A 22,876-nucleotide genomic window follows, 5' to 3' on the forward strand; every position below is an offset into this window, starting at 1 on the left:
ATTCCTTTTTGTTTCATTTGCAAGAGTAACATCAGTTTGTTGTTCTACTTATTTATACATTCATTAGTTGATTCTTACATGTTCCCTGACATGAGATCAAACCCATAACCTTGATGTATTGGGGTAATGCTCTAACCAAATGAGTTAACTCAACCAGGGCCACCAACCCATTCTTTATCTCATGAAATTTCAATAATTTTTTTTCATAAAATTTCAGTAATTTTAAAGCTATGATTTCTTTCTCTTCTTCACAGTATTACAATGACTATGGTGATATTATTAAGGAAACACTGAGTAAAACCAGGCAAATTGATAAAATTCAGTGTGCCAAGACCCTCATTCTCAGTTTACAACAGGTAAGAAATTTGAAAAGAAAGAGAAAAGTAGAATTAATATATTAAGCAGTTCCTTTTATATAGTATATGTTAGGTATCTTACCTCATTTAAATTAAGTCATTATATAAATATATTACCATGGATACTTTCTGGTCCAAAGACGTATTACATGTCTTTTCTTTTGGAAGATAATCCAATAGTTCATATTTCAAGTAGATAAGATCCTAAGGTCATCTACTCTAGGACCAGATGAAATGTCAAATTGGATATTTAAAAAGAAAAATATAGAAACATGTCACATATATTGCAAAAATATATTCCTAATAAATGCCTAGTAAATTAATATTGAGATTTGGGGGGTGCATAGATAAGTGTGTATGTATTTAGTATAATAAAGGTCTCATTTCATATCAGTGGGGAAAGGATTAGGCCTATTCATTAAATGGTAATGGGTCAATTGACCTTGTCTTTGGGGCAGTAGTTATATACCCAACATAACTATTATGTATCCAAAATAACTTGTAGATGGATTATATATAAATGTTAAAAATTGAAAGTTTATAAGAAAATAGGATATTTTTATATCCTGGAGTGGGGAAGTTCTTTCTGAAGAAAGAAGTCACAAAGTAAAAACTTGATGATATATATAAATTTAAATAGATTAATCATCAACTAGCCCTGTGAACAAAATTAACAAACAGATGATATTGGGGGGAAATGTTTTTAACGATTTTATTTATCTTTAGAGAGAGAGGGAGGGAGAAAAGGAGGAAAACATTGATGTGTGAGAGGTACATTGATCGGCTGCCCCTTGCATGCCTCCCAACCAGGGACCTGGCCTGCAGCCCAGGCATGTACCCTGACCAGGAATTGAACCGGTGACTTTTCACTTTGCAGAATGATGCCTACCCCACTAAGCCACACCATACATGGCTGGGGGAAAGTATTTTTAATCGTACATCACAAATCCTACATATCAGTAAAAATACAAATAAATTCCATAGGAAAGTGAGCAGGAGATATGAAAAGCCACTTTTTGGAATAGGAAATTTTAAAAACCGATAAACACATGAAAAGAGGCATAACTTCATTAATAATTAATGAAATACAGATTAAAAGAGGAAGATATTTATTACTGCTGAACACTGGCATGAATTAAAATGGTTTATAATACCTGTGATTGAAAAAGATGAGGAAGAAAAGGTTCCTTACGAAATTGCTTTTGTCTTCTTGCAATATAATTTTGCAATATATTTCATAATTTAAAATATATATATTAAACCAATATTTTGCTGTTAGGTATCTACATAGATATGTGCAAGTATGCACTATATATGTAAAAGACGTTTCATTTCAGCAATTTCTGTAATATTTGAAAAATTGGAAATAGTCTCAATGTCCATTAACAGGAATGGTTAAATGAACTGATTCTCTGAACTAGATAAAAGATTTTTGAGGTAAAACATTATATGAAAAGTATATGTAGTATGTTGCCATTTATGTAAAAATAAAAACTTTGTATATGAAATCTATCCTGTTTCTGAACCCGTCTAGAGAACTTCTGAACTTTACCGCTGATTACCTTTGGGAAAAGAATGTTATTTAGTTAGGGGTGGGGGGAAGAAAACTTCTACTTTGATGTTCTTTGAATTTTGTATAATGAAATATATTGTCTGTATTCATTTTAAAGTTTTAAGATTTGGTAAACAATTACCTGTTAATGAATTTTATTATCTCTAGAAAAACTATTGTTTTAGTCATGGCATTTCAGGCCAGGCCAGTCTGTTGCTGAATAAACCTAAAAAAGTGGACAACAAAATTAATAGAAAACGAGCTATTTCAGTGGAATGGTGTGATTAGAGTGCAGTGGGAGATTGGGCGGTGAAGAAGTGAAGAAAATGCAAACAGTACTTCTCAAGATCTTTGCCATGAAGAGAGTCAGAAAAATAGGTTGTATGTATGGAGGTGGGGGGTGGGTGAGGCAGGAGAAAGTAAAGGGGGGGGGAAATAGGGACAACTGTAATTGAACAATAATATATATAAAGAAAAATAGGTTGGAGGCTGGCAGAGAAGATGGGGTTAAGAAGTTAGGGCATGTATCTAGTAGAATAGTTAATGATGCAGGATAGAGGAATATGCCGAGTAGGTAAAAGAGAGTAATCTTTAGTACTCCAAGGTTTTATTTTTTTCTTTCTATTTTGACACATACATTTAATGTATATGTAATTTTAAAAAGCCCTCCACTCAGCTTAAGAACTTTTATTGTTTATTTTGTTATTGGGTGAGAAAAATTATAGCCCCATATATATTCAATACAGATGGCTTTTCACACAGTGTTCTTGTCTAAGGTAGAAGTGAAAAAACAAAGTTCTCAACCCAGAATTTTATACATTGCCATTCCTATGAAAATGACAACAAAAAGAACATACAGATGGATACGTACAAAGTACGTATCTATAAACATATTCTATTTTCCCAACCCCAAATGCATTTTTTAAAAGATTTTATTTATTTACTTTTAGAGAGAGGGGAAGGGAGTAAGAAAGAGAAGGAGAGAAACATGCAAGAGATAGACTGGTTGTGTCTTGCTTGCCCCTAACAGAGGACCTGCCCACAACCCAGGCATGTACCCTGACTGAAAAAGGGAACCCTGTGGTTCACCAGTTCAATTCCCAGTCAGGGTACATGCCTGGGTGGCGGGCCAGGTCCCCAGTAGGGGGCATGTGAGAGGCAACCACACATGGGGGAGGGGGGAGAAGAAAAAAGAAATAAATTCCTGTTTGCATTTAATCACATAACATAAAAATGATCTCAAGAAATTAGTAATAGATGACTTGGAGAAGGGGAACAATGTAACTATAGTTAACCATAAGGAGGAAAAATATATATTGTACCAGATGCCTGTTAAATATTTTTAAATTATATTATTCTGACAATAAAGAAATATTTCGTAGCTGTAGTTTTATTATTATTACTCTTTTTGCTTCTTACTAGCTGTTTAATGAACTTGTTCAAGAGCAAGGTCCCAATCTAGATAGGACATCTGCCCACGTCAGTGGCATTAAAGAATTGGCACGTCGATTTGCCCTTACATTTGGACTGGACCAAATCAAGACACGAGAAGCAGTTGCCACACTTCACAAGTGAGTGAGCTAAATAAACACATTCTGTTATAAAGAATCTGGTTTACTGGAATTTAACTAAAATAACTTATTTGACCCATTTTTTAAACAGAAAAATTATAGAATTTTTAAGTTATAAAAACTTTAGAGATCTCATCATTCTCAAAAGGAGACCATTTTTAATTTGAAAAAAACTGTCCATTTTTCATCTTACGAAGTGTAGAAAGTAAAGTTTAACAAAGTATTCTTATCTGGCCTATCAGTGAGAAAATGTTGAAGGAACCTGGCAATAGTGATTTGATCAGCCTCAATTCATAACTGAAAACTGATTGACAGAAGACATTACCTTACAAAAAACTCACAGAACTGCAATTACTTTTCACAACTTACAGTTTTCTACTGTAAAAAATAAAAGTAAATATTATTATGCAATACGTCATGCAGTTAACATTGTTTAACCATTTGGTTTTACTATTTATATTATCAGATTTTACTACTTTTAATGATTATTTTGCAGCCTTCCCAACTGTTTTAGAAATTCTAGCCCATTGAGAAAACCATGCTAGCTATCTGGAAAAATAAAGTGATATTTTCTTGTACTTCAGGGATGGCATAGAATTTGCCTTTAAATACCAAAATCAGAAAGGACAAGAATATCCACCTCCCAATCTGGCTTTCCTGGAAGTACTAAGTGAATTTTCTTCTAAACTTCTTCGACAGGACAAAAAGACAGTGTAAGTTGCACATTGCAGAAGTGGCTTTTGTCATGATACTATTGTAATTTTTAATATTTTGTGAAAATTTTTTAATTATCTAGATACAATTATTATTTAATACTTCAGGCTCTGATTCTTTTAAGGAACTGTAGTTTTCTTTCAAGCTTTGTATAGTTGTTTGACTGCTCATCTTTCCATAGCTAGAATTTGCAAGGTTAAATTAAGCAATTGGGATTGATTTCTTACTCTGCAATTCAAAGATATATGAGCATCAGCATTGCCGCTGTGTAACCCTACTTCCCTTTTATATTAATTATATTTTAGTTTTTTTACTTGACTTGTTTCATGAAGATTGATGTTTTTATATATTCTATTTTTTATAATAACAAGTTAAAGAAATAATACACTGTTTTCAAAAGAAAATGTTGATGGGATAAGTTTTATTTAAAAGTAGAAAACTTAAGAGTGATTCTGTTATGGATCCCAAATACTGATAGGAAGATGAGTCAGGTATAATATGCTAAATAAACAGAAATTTGGATTGACAGTTGAAGCTTATCTAAATATAAGTGATAGTTCTAAGGAAAGATTTGGTAAAAAAAAAAAAAAAATAGTAAGCATCTAGTACTTTTCTATAACTATTCTAATATGGCCAGGCAGTGAACAATAGTTTCTGCCCTCAGAAAGCTTATGTTCTAATGCAGGGAGATATAACATAAATGTACAAACAAGAGTTTCAGGAACTGAAATAGAATAATATGATAGAGAATGAGTGGTGTTGGGTATTGGTAGGGATGGGGTGGTTTGAGAACTTTTTTTACTTAGGTATTCACAGGTATACATTTCCCTTGGACCACTACTTAGCTGCATCTTGTAAGTTTTGGTATCTTGCATTTCTGTTTCCATTTACCTCAAAGTATTTTCCCATTTCCTTTGTGATTTCTTTAATCTGTCAGTTATTCAAGAGTATGTTATTTAATTTTGACATATTTGTGAATTTCCAAATTTTCCTTCCATTATTGATTTCTAATTTTATTCCATTGTAGTTTATAATACAGTTCACTCTTGGTATTGTGCCTTCTGTGGGTTTGTACAAATGTACAACTCATTGTATCCATCTTTATGGTATCATAGAGTGTTTTACCTCCCTAAAAAATCTGTGTTCTACCTATTCATCCTTCTTCCTCTCCCCTCAACCCCTGGCAGCCACTGATTGTTTAGTTTCCATAGTTTTACCCGTTTTAGAATGTCATATATTTAGAATTGTACAGGATGTAACATTTTCACATCAGCTTTTTTCATTTAGTGCTGTGCATTTTAAGTTATTCTTATCTTTTCATAGCTTGCTAGCTCAATTCTTCTAAGCATTGAATAATATTCCATTGTCTGGATGTGCCAAAGTTTGTTTATTGAGCCTCTTACTGAAGGATACCTTGGTTGCTTTCTTGTTTCGGCAGTATAACTAAAACTGTGTCAAGTTTTTATGAGAACGTAAGTTTTCAACTCCTTTGGGTAAATACCAAGGAATGCAATTGCTGGATGGCATTGGTAGAGTATATTTGATGTAAGAAATCACAAAACTGTCTTCCGAAGTGGATGTATGCATTTTGCATTCCTGCCAGCATTTGGTATTAGTGTTCTGGATTCTGGTCATTCTAATAGATGTTGCATTAGTATCTCATTGTTGTTTTAATTTGCATTTCCCTGATGACATGATATGAAGCATCATTTCATATGCTTATCTGTCATCTATATATTTCCTTTGGTGAGGTATCTATTCAGATCTTCTGTCCATTTTTTAATCAGATTGTTTTCTTACTGAGTTTTAACAGTTCTTTGTATATTAGATAGTAGTTCTTTATAGATATATGTTTTGCAGATACTTTCTTCAGGCTACGATTGTCTTCTCATTGTAGACAGTGTCTCTTGCAAAGCAGAAGTTTTAAAATTTTAATGATTTTATGATGGGATCTTGCCTTTGGTGTTGTATCCGCAAAGTCATTGCTGTACCCAAGGTCATCTAGGTTTTCTCCTATGTAATTTTCTAGAAGTTTTATATTTTGTATTTTACATTTAGGTTTGCGATCCATTTTGAGTTAATTTTTATGAAATGTTTAAGACCTGTATGTAGATAAATTTTTTTGCTTGTGGATGTCCAGTTGTTCTGGCACCATTTGTTAAAGACCGTCTTTGCTCTAGTCTGTTACCTTTGCTCCTTTGTCAAAGATCAGATGACTGTATTTATGTGGGTCTCTTTCTGGGTTCTCTATTCTGTCTTACTGATCTATGTGTCTGTTCATTCACCATTAATTACCACACTGTCTTCACTACTGTAGCTTTTTCTCCACATTATTGAGATATATTTGACATATAACTTTATATGAGTTTAAGGAGTCCAGTATGATGATTTGATATGTGTCTATATGGCAATATATTGATATGATGTATATATTGCAAAATTATGATTTGATATGTGTCTATATTGCAATATATTGATATGATGTATATATTGCAGAATTATGATTTGATATGTGTATATATTGCAAAATGATGTGGCTTTATAGTAAGTCTTAGAATTGGGTAGTATCAGTCCTCCAACTTTGTTCTTCTCTTTCAGTATTATATTGGAATTCTCGGTCTTTTGGCTCTCCATATAAACCTTAGAATCAGTTTGTTACTATCCACAGAATAACTTACTGAGGTTTTGATAGGAAATGCCTTGAGTCTATAGATCAAGTTAGAACTGACTTTTTAACAGTATTGATTCTTCCTACCCATGAACATGGAATATCCTTCTCTCCATTTATTTAGTTATTTCATTTCATTTATCAGAGTTTTGTAGTTTTCCTCATATAGCCCTTGTATGTGTTTTGTTATTCATACCTCAGTAATTGGGGGGGGGGTGCTCATGTAAATGGCATTGTGTTTTTAATTTCAAATTCCACTTGTTCATTGCTGATATCTAGGAAGTGATTGACTTTTGTTTGTATTGGGCAACCTTGCTATAATAGCTTGTTAGCTCCATAAGTTTGTCAGCTCTTTAGGATTTTCTGCATCAGGTTTTCATCATGTCAGCTGTGATCAAGGACAGTTTGATTTCTGCCTTTCCAGTCTGTATACTTTATATTTCCTTGTCTCATTGCATTAACTAGAATTTCCAATACAATGTTGAAAAGGATAAGAGGGGACATTCTTGCCTTGCAACTGATTTAATAGAAAAGTTTCAGGTTTCTCAACATTGAGTGTGATGTTAGTTACATAGTCTTTTATAAATGTTTACTATCAAGTTGGGGAAGTTTCCCTCTGTTCCTGGTTAACTGAAAGTTTTTATCATGGATGGGTTTGGAGTTTGTCAAATGCCTTTTCTGTAACTATTGATATGGTCACTTGATTTTTTTTGTCCTGTTGATGTGACAGATTATATTAATTTTGGAATGTTGAACTAGCCTTGAATACCTGGGTTTGGTCATGCTATACACATATACATTTAGTTTTGAAGTTAGGACTTTGCTCAAAACATATTTGTTATTTTTATTTATTGAATATATTGGGTGACATTGGCTAATTAAAATTGTATAGGTTTCAGGTGTACATTTCTATAATATGGTCTATATAATTCTTTTAATAAATTTTTGGACTCTATTTACTAATTTATTGAGGATTTTTGCATTTATGTTCATGAAGATATTAGTCTCTAGTTTTCTTGTGATGTCTTCACTTGGTTTTGGTGTTAGGGTAATGCTGACCTCATAAGATGAGTTTGAAGATATTCTGTCACCTTGGCTGGGTAGCTCAGTTGGTTAGAGCATCATCCCAATGCGCCAAAGTTGCAAGTTGATCCTCAATTGATCCCCGGGGTCAGGGCACGTACAAGAATCAACCAGTGAATGCATAAATAAGTGGAAAAACAAATCAGTTTCTCTCTCTCCCTCCCTCTTTAAAATCAATCAATAAAATTTTTTTGAAAAGGAAGTATTCTCTCTGCTTCTGTGCTCTAGGAGATTGTAGAGAATTGATATATTTTCTTCCTTAAATACTTGGTTGAATTTACCAGCGAACCCATTTGAGCTTTGTGCTTTCTGTTTTGGAAGATTATTAATTGTTGACTCAACTTATTTATAGAATAAAGGTCTATTTGGATCGTCTATTTCTTGTGTTAGTTTTGGCAAATTGTGTGTTTCAAGGAATTGGTCTGTTTCATCTAGATTGTCAAAGTTTTGTACATAGAGTTGTTTATAGTATTCTTTATTTTTCTTTTAATGTCCATAGGTCCTGTGTCCTCTTTCATTTCTGCTGTTAGTAATTTTTGTCCTTTCTTTTTTTTTTTTTTTTTCCTTTTTCCTTTCTCTTAATTAGCTTGGCTCGGGGCTTATCAATTTTATTGATCTTATACATTGTAAAGGAACCAGCTTTTGATTTTGCAAATTTTCTCTGACTTCCTGTTTTCAATTTCATCTCTAATTTTTGTTCTTTTTTTCCACATTGGATTTAATTTGGTCTTATCTTTGTAGTTTCTTAAGGTGAAAACATACTGATTTTAGGTTTTTCTTTTTTTTCTAATATGTATATTCAGTGTTATAAATTTCCTTCTAAGTGCTGTTCTAAAACACTGCTCTCACTGCATCTCACAAATTTTAATAAGTTGCACTTTCTTTTTAATTTAGTTCAAAGTATTTTTTAATTTCTTGTAATTTTTTAAATCTATGTGTTATTTAGAAGTGTGTTGTTTAATCTCTGTATATTTGGGGATTTTTTTCCAGCTGTATTTCTAATGTTGATTTCTAGTTTAATTCCATTGTGATCTGAGAGCAGACATTATATGATTTCTATACTTCTAAAATTGTTAAGATGTGTTTTGTGGCTCAGACTGTGGTCTGTCTTGGTGAATGTTCCAGGTGACCATGAGGAAAATGTGTATTCTGATATTGCTGGATGAAGTTGTCTGTAAATATAAACTATATCTAGGTAATTGGTGTTGTAGTTGAGTTCAACTATATCCTTACTGATTTTCTACCCACTGAATCTGTCCATTTCTGATAGAGGGTGTGAACTCTCCAACTCTGATAGTGGATTCATCTATTTCTTTTTGAAGTTCTATTAGTTTTTGCTTCACATAGTTTCATAGTCTGTTGTTAGGCACATACACAATAAGGATTATGTCTTCTTAGAGAATTAATCCCTTTATCAGTTTGTAGTGCCCTTGCTGTGAAGTCTGCTCTGTCAGAAATTAATATAGCTACTGCTGCTTTCTTTTGATTAGTGTTAGCATGGTGTATCTTTCTCTGTCCCTTTACTTTTAAATCAGTATGTGTCTTTATATTTAAATTGAGTTTCAGTAGACAACCTATATTTGGGTCTTGTTCTTTGATATAATCTGACAATCTCTGTTTTTTACTTAGTGATTTAGACCATTGACATTCAAATTGATATTCATATAGTTGGATTAATATCTACTGTATTCCTTACTCTTATTGTTGCCCTTGTTCTTTGCTTCTGCTTTTGTCTTCCATTCTTTTTCTGCCTTTTGTGGCTTTAATTGAATATTCTAGGATTCTGTTTACTCTCCTTTCTTGGTATATCTATAGTTTGTTAACACAATGATCCAATTCATCCCTCCCATCCTTTATAACATTGCTATCATTCACTTAATTTGTATACAGCATACATAACTGCATAATTGTGGGTGTTCTTTTTCTAAAAATTTTTTTGTTTTATTGATTTTAGAGGAAGCGAGGGTGGGGGAGAGAGAAACATCGATTTGTTGTTCCACTTATTTATGCATTCATTGGTAGATTCCTGTATGTGCCCCGACCGGGGATTGACATCGTAAGTGTGGTGTATCAGGACAGTGCTCTAACCAGCTGAGCTACCCATCCAGGGCAGGTATTACTATTTTGAACAAACTTATTTGTTAAATCAATTAAGAATAAGGAAAATAAGTTTTTATTTTATCTTCATTTATTCCTTCTTTAGTGCTCTTCCTTACTTTATGTAGATCCTAGTTTCTGACCCATATTATTTTCCTTCTCTCAAAGAACGTCTTTTAACATTTCTTGCAAAGCAGATATACTGGCAACAGAGTCTCACAATTTTTATTTGAGAAAGTATTTGTCCATCTTGAAGGATAATTTTGCAGGGCACAGAATTTTTGACTGGTGGGTTTTTCTCCTAACATTTTAATATTTCACTCTACTTTTTTCTTGCTTGCATGGTTTCTGAGAAGTTAGATATAATTCTTATCCTTGTTCCTCTGTAGCTAAGTTACTTTTTTCCTCATCTTTGATTTTCTGTAGTTTGAAAGTGATATATCTAAATGTAGTTCTTTTGGCATTTATCCTGCTTAGGATTCTTGAGTTTCCTGTATCCATGGTTTAGGGTCTAATATTAATTTTGTCATTATTATTTCAAATAGTTCTTCCATTCCTTTCTTTCTCCTTAAGACATTCCCAGTATGCATATATTTTACCTTTTACATTTGTACTACAGTCCTTAGATGTTGTAATGGGGTTTTTTTTCCATCTCTGCTCTTCAGTTTTCAAGGATTCTGTTGAGCTTTCCTCTAGCTCAGACATTCTTTCCTTGTCCACGTCTAGTCTGCTAATAAGCCATCAGAGGCATTATTTTTCCATTAGAGCCATTAGCATATTAGTCATAGTTGTTTATTCCAGGTCTGAAAATTCTGGCCTTTTTGCCCTCTCTGGTTATGATCGTGCTCCATTTCTTCCAGTTGTGTGTTTTGCCTTTTGGTGTGCCTTGTGATTTGTTCTCAATAGCTGGACATGATGTACTGGGTAAAACAAACTGTTGTAAATAGGCAGTTAGTAATGTGGTGTTGAAGTGTAGGAGGAGGGGAACATTCTGTAGTCCTGTGATTAGGTCGCAGCCTTTTAGTAAGCTATGTCTCTGGACTGTGAGCTTCACATGAGCTTCTCAGGGGTTGTTTTTTTTTTTTTTTTTTTTTTTTTACACCCTCAGGTGGAACAGTGTGAGTAGAGTGGGTTGGAGTTGACTGTTTCCCTCACCAGTCAGTCTCCATTACTGTGGGGCCTCCCCTATAACTGGGTACCCTGGAGTTTCTTACTCTCAGATTCGTCTACAGTGTGCCTCCAGCAATTCATGAACTATATAGTACAGGTTTTCCTACCCCAGCAATGGTTCCCAAGGGGATTTGTGCTCGTGTGTTTGTCGCAGTAAGCTGTGACCTCCTCTATTGTGTCTCCACAATGATTTTCTTCTCTTATAGATCCAAGAAGAGTTGTTGATTTTTTTCAACTTTTTGCTTGTTAGGGTGCATTGGCAACTTACAAGCTCCTTGTATACAGAACCGGAAACTAGTCTATTGTGATTTTCTTTTTAAGCCTGGCTTTTTAGGAGTTGCTGTTAGGTCAGAGCAGCCTATTGTTCAGCCAGCATTTGGTTGGAGGTTGTATGTAAGCCCATTGTGCCAGCAAGTTTTCCCCGCTATGTTCATAGTTATGTGTAAGGTTTGGGGAATGATTTCAAAGGTGCCCCCATCCCCTGTTCTGTTTGCTCATGAATGGGTGTAGCTTAGCATATGTGCACAACCTTCTCATTCCAGGAGGGCTGAGGGCTCTTGGTGTTGGTTCCCTTAAATTTCTGGCTGTTCTACTCTCTCATTTGTTGCCTATAATATAAGGAGCTGCCAACACCCTTAGGCAAGGAATATTGTATACTGTATTCCAAATAAAGTCAGTCCTCCCAAATAGCTGGAAAGCTTCATCCTATCATCTGCCTCAGCCTCTGGGCAGAATTTTATGCCACTGAACAGGATCTGGGTACTGGGATAGTATCCCTCTCATTCCAAAATAACACCTCTCTTCTATGGGCAGGGGTCCAGAGTTACCTCTGCTTCTTGGCTTGCTCCTTCAGTTATGGAATTTCCGCTCTACAAGGGAGCTGAGGTGAGGCATTCAGGGTGCAGTATTCTTAGTGTGCTGTGCCTGGAGTAGGAGTTACTACCCAAAAAGTTGGGGTTTGTGGAGGTGGGGCCTCGTTGTTCCCAGCTGCTGTCCAGAATAGAACATCTGTAACACACTGATGGCCTGCTTCTTCCAGAGCAGCTCTAAAAAGAAAGAGAGGGAGCCTCCAATCTTCTTATCCACGTCTTCCCAGAGTAGAGTTTCTTTAACATACAGTGAGGGGGACAAGGGAATGATGCCGGATGTTGTTTAGTGCTACAAACTGTCATTGTTCTTACTGAGATTTGGAAGATATTTTTGAATAAATGTTTCCTCCATTTTTTGTATGACCTTAAGACAATTTCTAAAGATTTTAAATGATTGTCTCTTATAATTTTCACAAGTTAAAAGTTTGTTTTGCTGTGGAGAGGCTGTATGCAAAAAATGTGTCCTTAGAGATTCTTTAGAACTTTCTGAGAGCACCTCATGTTATGAAAATATTAAGTGCCTCCATGAAAATCACTGCTTCTTCTGTTGTGTTTCTAGTCATTCATACCTTGAAAAATTCCTTACGGAGCAGATGATGGAAAGGAGGGAAGATGTATGGCTTCCACTCATCTCCTATAGAAATTCTTTAGTCACTGGAGGTGAAGATGATAGAATGTCTGTGAACAGTGGAAGTAGTAGCAGCAAAACTTCTTCAGTAAGGAATAAAAAAGGACGGCCCCCACTTCACAAGAAACGAGTAGAAGGTAAGTCTGCTTTTACACTATGAGACAAATAGCTCTCCTGGTATTATAGAGATAAATAATAGAAAATCTGTTGAAGCAAGATGATAACTGTTAAATACATTATGTCCTTGTATATTTGATACACACTGAGAGATTCAAGCAAAAATGTTGAAATTGATAATGTGGAACAGAAAAAAGAAAACAGAAGTTAAAAGAGCATGGAACACAAAGGAAAAAAGGACATAGTTATGGTAGTTTGTAAAACTTATCCCATACTATAGTTCTCGAATACATTAAATTTTAAAATAAGATCGTTATAATGTTATTCTGTAAAAATTCATACTAATACAGAAGAGATTCTGGTAAGCTGAGGGTAGACCTCTGCGGCAAATTAAATATATCAGAACAACTTTCCATTATTAACACTTGAATGGATCATTTACTTTTGAATATTGAGATAGTGATTTTAATCACTACTAAATGTGGTTTTGTAAACCTCATGAACTGTGGGGAACGGGAAGTTGAATTACAATGTAAATGTGATCAGTGGTCAATATTCATATATCCAAAAGGACTAAAAATTGCTTTACAAGTAATAGAACAAATCATTATTGTTTTTAATCATATTTTATTGATTATGCTATTAGACTTGTCCCAATTTTTCCCCCTTTGCCTCCCTCCACCCAGTACCCTCCACTCCCTCAAGCAATCCCCCCACCATTGTTCAGGTCCATGGTCATGCATATAAGTTCTTTGGCTACTCCATTCCCTATACTGTACTTTACATCCCCGTGGCTACTTAGCACAATTATTCAGATTTTACACAGAAGAAACTAAAGCCTAAAGAATTTAAATAACAAAAAAAGAAATATTTTTCGATAATGGAGCTGCCAATATGATTATCTTTAGGACTAAGAAAAACATTTATAGACCAGATAACCTAATTTGGTAATTGATAAGTTGCAAAAATGAAAACTTGCTCTGTATCAGTTTGAAATTTACCAAGTGGCTCGGGTTATTTGCCTAGAACCCTCAGGCAGCAAAGTTCCATTTGTTTAGTATAACCATGAGAGAGCTTTGCAAGAGTGTTTCCATTGGGGAATATTGAGGGGCTAGCTAGCAGGATCTCTTTTAAGAAGAGTGAGTTCTTCCTGAAGTTATTCATTCATTAAATCTTTACCAAACACCTTCCTAAGAACTGTGCTAAGTGCTGGAGATGAGGTGTTAATAAAAGAGCTCATAGTACAGATTAGAGACAGAAGCACACAGTTTTCAGTTCAGCATGTTAAATGCAATGATTGGCCAGAAAAATTCTCTGGGAACATAGAAGAAGTGGCCAGACTTTTAATGAATTAAGAAAGATATTCTGGAAAAGATGACATGTAGTAAAGAGCTGAAAGATGAGTGTACCAGGTTAAGAACCATTCCTATGATTATAAAATTTTAAGTTCAGGAGAGAGTAAGAGTTTTGAATTAAGTATTGAATGAAAAGTGGTATGAATAAAAGAAGATACAGCATTCTTGCTGATTAAGAAGAGATTTAGTAGTGAGGTTCACATAGGTGGAATGACCTTAACCAAACAACAGTAGGCATTTACAGGGACAGAAAAGCTAATAAAACATACACATACATCTGACAAAATTTTGGACACCTGAGACATGCACACAGAGAGATGGAATGCTTCACAGCAGATGAGAAACCTAACATGCACACATCTCTGAGATTCAATGGGGGAGAAAAACAATGGGAAGACATAGCAGTAATATTTTTTAAGTCTTCCATATTAAGAAAACAATTTAGAATTTTTATAGATAGGATGTTTATAGTTAAGTAGTATTTTATTAGTATGTGGTTTAGGTATGCAAATACTTTAATCTGTTCTAGTCTAGTTAGCTTCAGAAGAAGGAAAAAGTTCCTGGTCCCTTGAAGGAACTTAAATCTAATTAGAGATAACATATGTACATGACAAATACACACTGCCAGTGCAGGACGGTGTATAATTTAGTCTTAGCAGGAATGGTTCTATTTTCTCTGGAAATTTTTAAAAGAGAATGGTAAGTGGAGCTGGGTGAGTGATCAGGGAATATTTCCCTTAAGAGGTAGAACTTAGAAGCATAGAAACAGTGAGCCTCTCAACCCTTCCCCATGTGAATTACCTGGAAAAGGACTTTTTTCCTCTGGTGACCAGTGTTCAGTTGTGTAACAGGATTTGCTGATTTCTCATTAAAGCCATCAGAATTTAAGTGTTGCTGTGTGGGGCCCCTTTAAGACCTACAGGCCCTTTATTACTTGAGTAAAGGAAGGTTACAGGGATTTCAAACTGGCTCCATTCTCCTTTTACCATGAGATAGAGGAACTTGGAACAGATGATAATGTGAAGATAGTTAACATTTGATGGTTTTATACATTACCTCATTTAATCTGTACAAATGTATGAGGTAGGATACTGATATTCCTATTTTGTATATGAAAAGCCTGAATTTTGGAAGTTTAACTCAAAGTCACACAAGCAAGTCACATAAACTGGGATTCAAATTATACAGTCTAAATAACTCCAGAACCATGTTCAAGTCCCATGCTGGACTTCCAGGCAAGATGGAGGCATAGGTAGATACACTGAGCCTCCTTATACAACTAAGAGGAGGACAGCAACAAATTTAAAAACAAAAAACAACCAGAACTGCCAGATAATCGAACTATATAGAAGTCTGACAACCAAGGAGTTAAAGAAGAAGCATTCATCCAGACCGGTAGGAGGGGCAGAGATGGGCAGCTGAGGTGGAGGACCTGAGCAGACAAGGTGGTAGCTGGCAGAGCAGGCAGTCCCACATTTGTGTGTGGATAAATTGAGAGAAAAACTGGGGAGTGAGACAGTCCACGCAACCCAGGGTTCCAGCACTGGGAAATAAAGGCCAAAACCTCTGGCTGAAAAAAACCTGTGGGGCTTGGGGCGGCGAGAGGAACTCCCAGCCTCACAAAAGAGTTCTTTGGAGAGACCCGCAGGATCCTAGAATGTACACAAACGCACCCACCCAGGAATCAGCATCAGAAGGGTCCAATTTGCTTGTGGGTAGGGGTGGAAATGACTGAAAGCCAGCCAAGAACAGAACAAGGGGCACTGTTCCCTCTAGGACCCTTTCCCCCTTATATAGTGCCACAACACAACGACGTGGGTAGCTCTACCCCTTACCACGTAACAGTTGCGCTGAGACAAAAAAAAAAAATGGCCCAAATGAAAGAACAGATAAAAGCTCCAGAAAAAATACAACTCAGTAATAAAGAGATAGCCAACGTATCAGATGCAGAGGTCGAAACACTGGCAGTCAGGATTGTCACAGAAATGGTTGAGTATGGTCACAAGATAAAGGAAAAAGTGAAGGCTATACAGAGTAAAATAAAGGAAAATGTACAGGGAACCAACAGTTAAGGGAAGGAAACCTAGACTCAAATCAATGGTGTGGAGCAGAAGGAAGAAGTAAACATTCAACCAGAACAGAATGAAGAAATAAGAATTGAAAACAATGAGGAGAGGCTTAGGAACCTCCAGGATAACTTTGAACGTTCCAACATCTGAATCATAGGGGTGCCAGAAGGAGAAGAGGAAGAGCAAGAAATGGAAAACTTACTTGAACAAATAATGAAGAACTTCCCTAATCTGGCAAAGGAGATAGACTTCCAGGAAGTCCAGGAAGCTCAGAAAGTCCCAAAGAAGTTGGACCCAAGGAAGCACACACCAAGGCACATCATAATTATATTACCCAAGGTGAAAGAGGAGAGAATCTTAAAAGCAGCAAGAGAAAAGGAGACAGTTACCTACAAAGGACTTCCCATAAGACTGTCAGCTGATTTCTCAAAAGAGACCTTATAGGCAAGAAGGGGCTGGAAAGAATTATTCCAAATCATGAAAGGCAAGGACCTACATCCAAGATTGCTCTATCCAGCAAAGCTATTATTTAGAATGAAAGGGAAGATAAAGTGCTTCCCAGATAAGGTCAAGTTAAAGGAGTTCATCATCACCAAGCCCTCATTATATGAAATGTTAAAGGGACTTGTCTAAGGAAAAGAAGAACATAAGAATTACGAATAGTAAAGTGACAACAAACTCACAACTGTCAACAACCGAACCTAAAAAAAATTAAAAAATGAACTAAGCAAACAACTAGAACAGGAACAGAACCAGAGAAATAGAGATCACATGGAGGGTTATCAGCAGGGTGGGGTAGGCAGAGAACGGGGGAAAAGGTAGAGGGAATAAGTAGCATAAATGGTAGATACAAAATAGACGGGGAGGTTAAGAGTAGTATGGGAAATGGAGAAGCCAAAGAACTTATATGTACAACCCATGGACATGAAATAATTAGGGGGTGTCCTGGGGGGAGGGGTTGCAGGGCAGAGAGGAATAAAGGGGTGGGGAGATATGGGACAACTGTAATAGCATAATCAATAAAATATACTTTTTAAATGTTTTAAAAAATAGCCGATGCTATAACTTATACCAGAGTCACTTCACCCATGACATTCTGTGACTCTTAACTGGAATTTTACAGATGAAAGTCTGGATAATACATGGCTAAATAGGACTGACACCATGATTCAGACTCCTGGACCTTTGCCAACACCACAGCTCACATCTACTGTCTTGCGCGAGAATAGCCGGCCCATGGGAGAGCAGATTCAGGAACCTGAATCTGAACATGGTTCTGAACCCGACTTTTTACACAAGTAAGTAATACAAGTTCATTTCTTGACCGAAAAAAAACCCCACAAAAACCTGTAACTGTTAAAGAAACTGAGTAAAATTTTTTGTTCATCAGGCCGTTTTACTGGTCAATTTCATGAGAAAACAAGGCCACAAATAGAGGTTAAATAATTTACATTAGAAGATGTATAATAAGTCTGCAAATGCATGTTTGCAGTTTAGAGACTTTTAAGTGCATGATGTCTCACTAACTGCTACTTTCAGGTGGAATTTGCACAGCCATTGGGCAGGTCTGTTTCTTCGGAAGTACTTGCCAAGAAAACATTCAGGTCAATTCACTGACAAAAGAGCCTATACTAGTCTGAACACCAAATAAGTAGACTATTAGTTTGATCACCCATTTAACTAGCAGTACTTTATCTTGGTTAAGTTTATATTTTAAGCTATTTGTAGATTAAGAATGAGTAAGATATTTGATAAATTCTAAGAAACAGTTGCCCTTTTGCAAAGAGAAAATCAAGATCTTACCTTTTCCCACAGTAGCAATTAAAATGTTTTCTAGTACCAGTGCTCTGAACAATGTGATTGCGTGACTTTTGCTATTAAAAAACAACCTTAACTTTTTCTTTGTTATTTTCACCCAACTTGGAAATTCTCTTAGTTTCTCACTTGTGTTCCTATTCATACTGGGGTAATGCTATAAATTACTCTGGATAAGAGGGAGAATTCTCACTTGAACTCAATAAATTAAGCTGGTTAGAAATGGAAAGAGGAGGTTTTAGAAATATTCAGATCCTAAATTTTCATAAGGCAGCTTTGCTTTGAGGATCTGCCTTTCTTCAAAGCTGAAATGGTGATTGTCAGCCACTGCAGAACTGGGCATTCTTAGAAGGTGATATTACCATATGACCAGCTTTCTACAAGGTGGGTTCTTCCTCATTAGAGCTGCCTGCCTTACTTCCCTGAGTTTACCGCTTGTCAGTTCCTCCTAGCTGCAGTCTGCCACCTATTCTAGATTTATAGGTTTAATCAAGGTGGTAGCCCCACATAATTATGTGAAGACAGCTTCTTAGAATTTCATACAACAGATTTAATTTACTAAAAATTATTAAAGTGTACATCCTGTAAAAGTCCCAAGAGGTGTGTTTATGCAGCTGTTCATGTTCCAGTAAGTACTGAGTACAGGTGAAGACTGCTCAGCATGCACCTGACTCTAAATCTCCGCAGAAGGGCTGAGAAAAACTGTTGTGCCCTACCTTGTTATTCAACTCAAGGGTTCTGAGCTACCAGGCCAGCATCATTTTTGTTCTTTAGGGGACTGGCTGCCCAGCTAGGAACACTTGTGAGTATGACAGCAGCTGAATGCAGAGATCTGGGAAGCACTCATTTGGCAGGGATTTGGGAATGAAGCTGACAATTTAAGTACCTGTAGGGGAAGAAAAAGTTTCCTCCACCCTCTTTGGGCTCTGAGCTGACTCTGAAGAGTCTGTCACCAATAAAATGAGAGTTTATTTCCAGGACCTTTTTTTATTTACTGCTTCTTAATTGCCTTCAGCTCAAAATAACTTATCTCAAAGAGGCATATTTGGGGATTTCCTTCACACCTGACAAGTAGCCATGGCCAGCTTCTCTTGGAGACTTTAGGAATCTCTCTGGGCACCATACTGCCATTTCTACAGGGGCATATCCTTTGATAATGCACTCACCCTTGGCCCTGGAATAAATCCAGCCAACTTCCCCTACATGGGGATTAGGCCGGCCAATTTATCATGGGACTTACTACCTAATTTCATTATCTGCTGCCACAAGATGAATAATAGTGCTGTCTCTTAGTCCTCAGATGCAGATCTCTTGGTTAGGCCAGCCAAAATTAGAAGACTTAAATCGGAAGGACAGAACAGGAATGAACTACATGAAAGTGAGAACTGGAGTGAGGCATGCCGTGTAAGTGTCACATCCAGTATCACAAGAACATAACTATGTGATACTGGTTATTTTGTGGAATTACTTGGATTCCTCTGATGTTTGGTCTTAGGAGTTAAAATCGTAATTCAGGATATGTTACACAGCATAGAACAGGAATGGAAGGCATGGGCCCTTGAGGTTTTCATTGTTTAAATCCTGTGCTGCTACTTGCCAACTATGTGGCTTTGGGCAAGCTGTAAAACCTCTGTGCTCAGGTTCCTCTTTTGTAAATTTGGAATAATAACAGTACCAATTACTTAAGAGTTTTTGTGCGAATGGATACATAGCTAAATAAACGTTAACCGCTATTATTGGTATTGCATTTAAATTATATTTCTTTCTGCCCTGGCTGGTGTGGCTCAGTGGATTGAGTGCTGGCCTGCGAACCAAAGGGTTGTCAGTTCAATTCCTAGTCAGGGCACATGCCTGGGTTACAGGACAGTTCCCTGGTGGGAGGGCATGCAAGAGGCAACCACACATTGATGTTTCTCTCCCTCTGTTTCTCCCTCCTTTCTTCTCTCTTTCTCCCTCCTTTCTTCTTTCTCCCTCCTCTCCTCTCTCTCTAGAAATAAATAATCTTTAAAAAATTATATTTCTTTCTGATGAGTTGAGATGAAATTTTGAACCAAATGAATGATCTTTAATTGCGTTAGGGTTCAGTATCATAATCTGTGCCGTCAGTCTATAGGTTGTAATTGGAAGGTATACTTTTATCGGTTAGATGACCTAAAGTAAGAAAGAGCCAGGACTCCAAATTCAATGAATATGAACAGCTTTCTGACTGTGCTTTTTCCTTATCAGTCGGGGCCTAATGGAGGAAGATGCTGAGCCCATCTTTGAAGATGTGATGATGTCATCCCGGAGCCAGTTAGAAGATATGAATGAAGAATTTGAAGACACCATGGTTATTGATCTGGTAAGGAAATTCAGTACATTTTTATTCTATTAAAATATGTGAAGGTAAAAAATATATATATAAATATATGAAGGTATTGGTGTAAGACATTTTCGTTTTCAGAAACCTATGTGAGCAAGAGTGAAGTGAGGAGGAGGGGGTAACACTGACCAGCAATGGGGAGGGCCAGTGTAAGTCTTGTGGGCATCTGGATGAGCTTCTGTGGTTTTCAGGCCTGCTTTCAAAGCAGTCCAATTTTGAACTCTGGCAAAGGAAGAACTGGTTGCTTCTTTTAACTTCTTGGAAAAACAAACACTAGATCTAATAAATAAATAAATAATCTTTTTTAAAAAATTATATTTCTTTCGGATGAGATGAAATTTTGAACCAAATGATCTTTTACTTTTATGCTCTTCTATTTTTTTTTTAGTAACATCTTTATAGAGATATAATTCAATTAACTATTAAGGGACACAATTCAGTGTATTTTAGCTTACTCAGAGTTGTGCCACTATCACCCCAATTTTAAAACATTTAATCACCCCCAAAAGAAAACCCATACCCTTTAGCAGTCAACCTCCCCACCATTCTCCCCAGCCCCAGGCCCTAGGCAACCACTAATCTACTTTCTGTCTCTACAGATATGCTTATCCTGAACATTTAATATAAATGGAACTATACAATATATGGTCTTTTATGATTGGCTTCTTTCACTTAGTATGTTTCAGGATTCATCTATATTGTTTATCAATTCATCCTTTATTTTTTAAGTATATTTCATTGATTATGCTATTACAATTACCCCATTTTTGTCTCCCCTTAATCCCCCTCTGCCCTGCATTCCCCTACCTTCAACACCCCCCCCAACTTAGTTCATGTCAGTGGGTCATACATGTAAGTTCTTTGGCTTCACCATTTCCTAAACTATTCTTAACCTCCTCCTGTCTATTTTGTACCTACTATTTATGCTGCTTATTCCCTGTACCTTTTCCCCCATTCTCCTCCCACCCATCCCCATTGATAACCTTCCATGTGATCTCCATTTCTGTGATTCTGTTCCTATTCTAGTTGTTTCCTTAGTTTGTTGTGGTTATTTTTACATTCAGTTGTTGATAGTTATGAGTATGTTGTCATTTTACTGTTGATAGTCTTGATCTTCTCCTTTTTCTTAGATTAGTCCCTTTAACATTTCATATAATAAGGGCCTGGTGATGATGAACTCCTTTAACTTGACCTTATTTGGGAAGTACTAACTGCCCTTCCCTTCTAAATGATAGCTTTGCTGGATAGAGCAATCTTGGATGTAGATCCTTGCCTTTCATGACTTGGAATACTTCTTTCCAGCCGTTCTTGCCTGTAACGTTTCTTTTGAGAAAGCAGCTGACAGTCTTATGGGAACTCCTTTGTAGGTAACTGTCTCCTTTTCTCTTGCTGCTTTTAAGATTCTCTTCTTCTCTTTCATCTCGGGTAATGTAATTATGATGTGCCTTGGATCCAGCTTCTTTGGACTCTCTTGAGCTTCCTGGACTTGCATGTCTATTTCCCTTGCCTGATTGGGGAAGTTCTCCATTATTTTTTCAAATAAGTTTTCCATTTCTTGCTCTTCCTCTTCTCTTTCTGTCACCCCTATGATTCAGATGTCCAGAGGCACCTAAGCCTCTTATTTTTTTTGAATTCTTGTTTCTTCCTTCTGATGCAAACCGTTGATTTGAGTCCTGGTTTCCTTCTCTTCACTGTTGGTTCTCTGTATATTTTTCTGTATTTCATTTTGCATAGCCTTCACTTCCTTATTTTGTGGCCATACTCAACCATTTCTGTGAGCATCCTGATCACCAGTTTTCAATTCTGCACCTGATAGGTTGATTATCTCCTCATCACTTAGTTCTTTCTCTGAAAACAGAGTTTTGATTTGTTCTTTTATTTGGGTCATATTTCTTTGTCTTGGCACACCTGTTGCGTTGTAAGAGGCAGGGCCTTACATATTCACCAGGGCGAGTCAACCCACTTTGCTGCATTGTGGCACTGTTTGTGGGGTACCCATCGGTCAGAGAGAGAATAATGCCATTTGCTCAGTTCTCACCCTCCTTTCAGTTTCTTCCCATATCCTCACCCAAGTGTATTGCGCCCTCCTGGTGCTGATTCCCAGGTGGGTGGGCTTGTGTACATTCTAGGATCCCATAGGCCCCTCCAATGGACTCTTCTGTGAGACTGGGAGTTCCTCCCACTGCCAGAATCCCCACAGGTTTTTACAGCCAGTGGTCAATTTGATGCTTTGTTTATCCACACTCGAATGTGGGGCTGCCCAGTCTGCCAGCTGCTGCCTCAGGATATGTCCTCCCTGCCCCAGCTTCCTGTCTCTGCCTCTCCTACCAGTCTGGATGAGTATTTCTTCTTTAACTCCTTGGTTGTCACACTTCCTGTATGGAAGTTCTAATTGTTTTTGTTTTTAAATTAGTTGTTATCCATCTTTTGGTTGTGTGAGGAAGAGAAGC

General features: G+C 36.5%; 2 protein-coding genes across 6 annotated transcripts in view; one reads left to right on the forward strand and one right to left on the reverse strand.

Moving 5' to 3' along the window:
* The window catches only part of NCK1 (NCK adaptor protein 1), a 553,292-nt gene that overhangs the window by 435,144 nt on the left and 95,272 nt on the right, over positions 1-22,876 (reverse strand). The gene's annotated exons all lie outside the window — the stretch shown is intronic.
* The window catches only part of STAG1 (STAG1 cohesin complex component), a 389,253-nt gene that overhangs the window by 363,101 nt on the left and 3,276 nt on the right, over positions 1-22,876 (forward strand). For 2 of the 3 annotated variants that reach the window (XM_053929346.2, XM_024565652.4), the window contains 7 exons: positions 255-356; positions 3,331-3,479; positions 4,064-4,192; positions 12,640-12,845; positions 17,373-17,547; positions 19,358-19,468; positions 20,291-20,405. In XM_053929346.2, coding sequence (XP_053785321.1) covers positions 255-356; positions 3,331-3,479; positions 4,064-4,192; positions 12,640-12,845; positions 17,373-17,547; positions 19,358-19,468; positions 20,291-20,405 — 987 coding nt within the window. The remainder of the gene's footprint in view (positions 1-254; positions 357-3,330; positions 3,480-4,063; positions 4,193-12,639; positions 12,846-17,372; positions 17,548-19,357; positions 19,469-20,290; positions 20,406-22,876) is intronic. The other variant, XM_024565653.4, reaches the window with a different exon arrangement.

This window comes from Desmodus rotundus, chromosome 8, assembly GCF_022682495.2.
Source record: "Desmodus rotundus isolate HL8 chromosome 8, HLdesRot8A.1, whole genome shotgun sequence".
In the NCBI taxonomy this organism is placed as follows: Eukaryota; Metazoa; Chordata; class Mammalia; order Chiroptera; family Phyllostomidae; genus Desmodus; species Desmodus rotundus.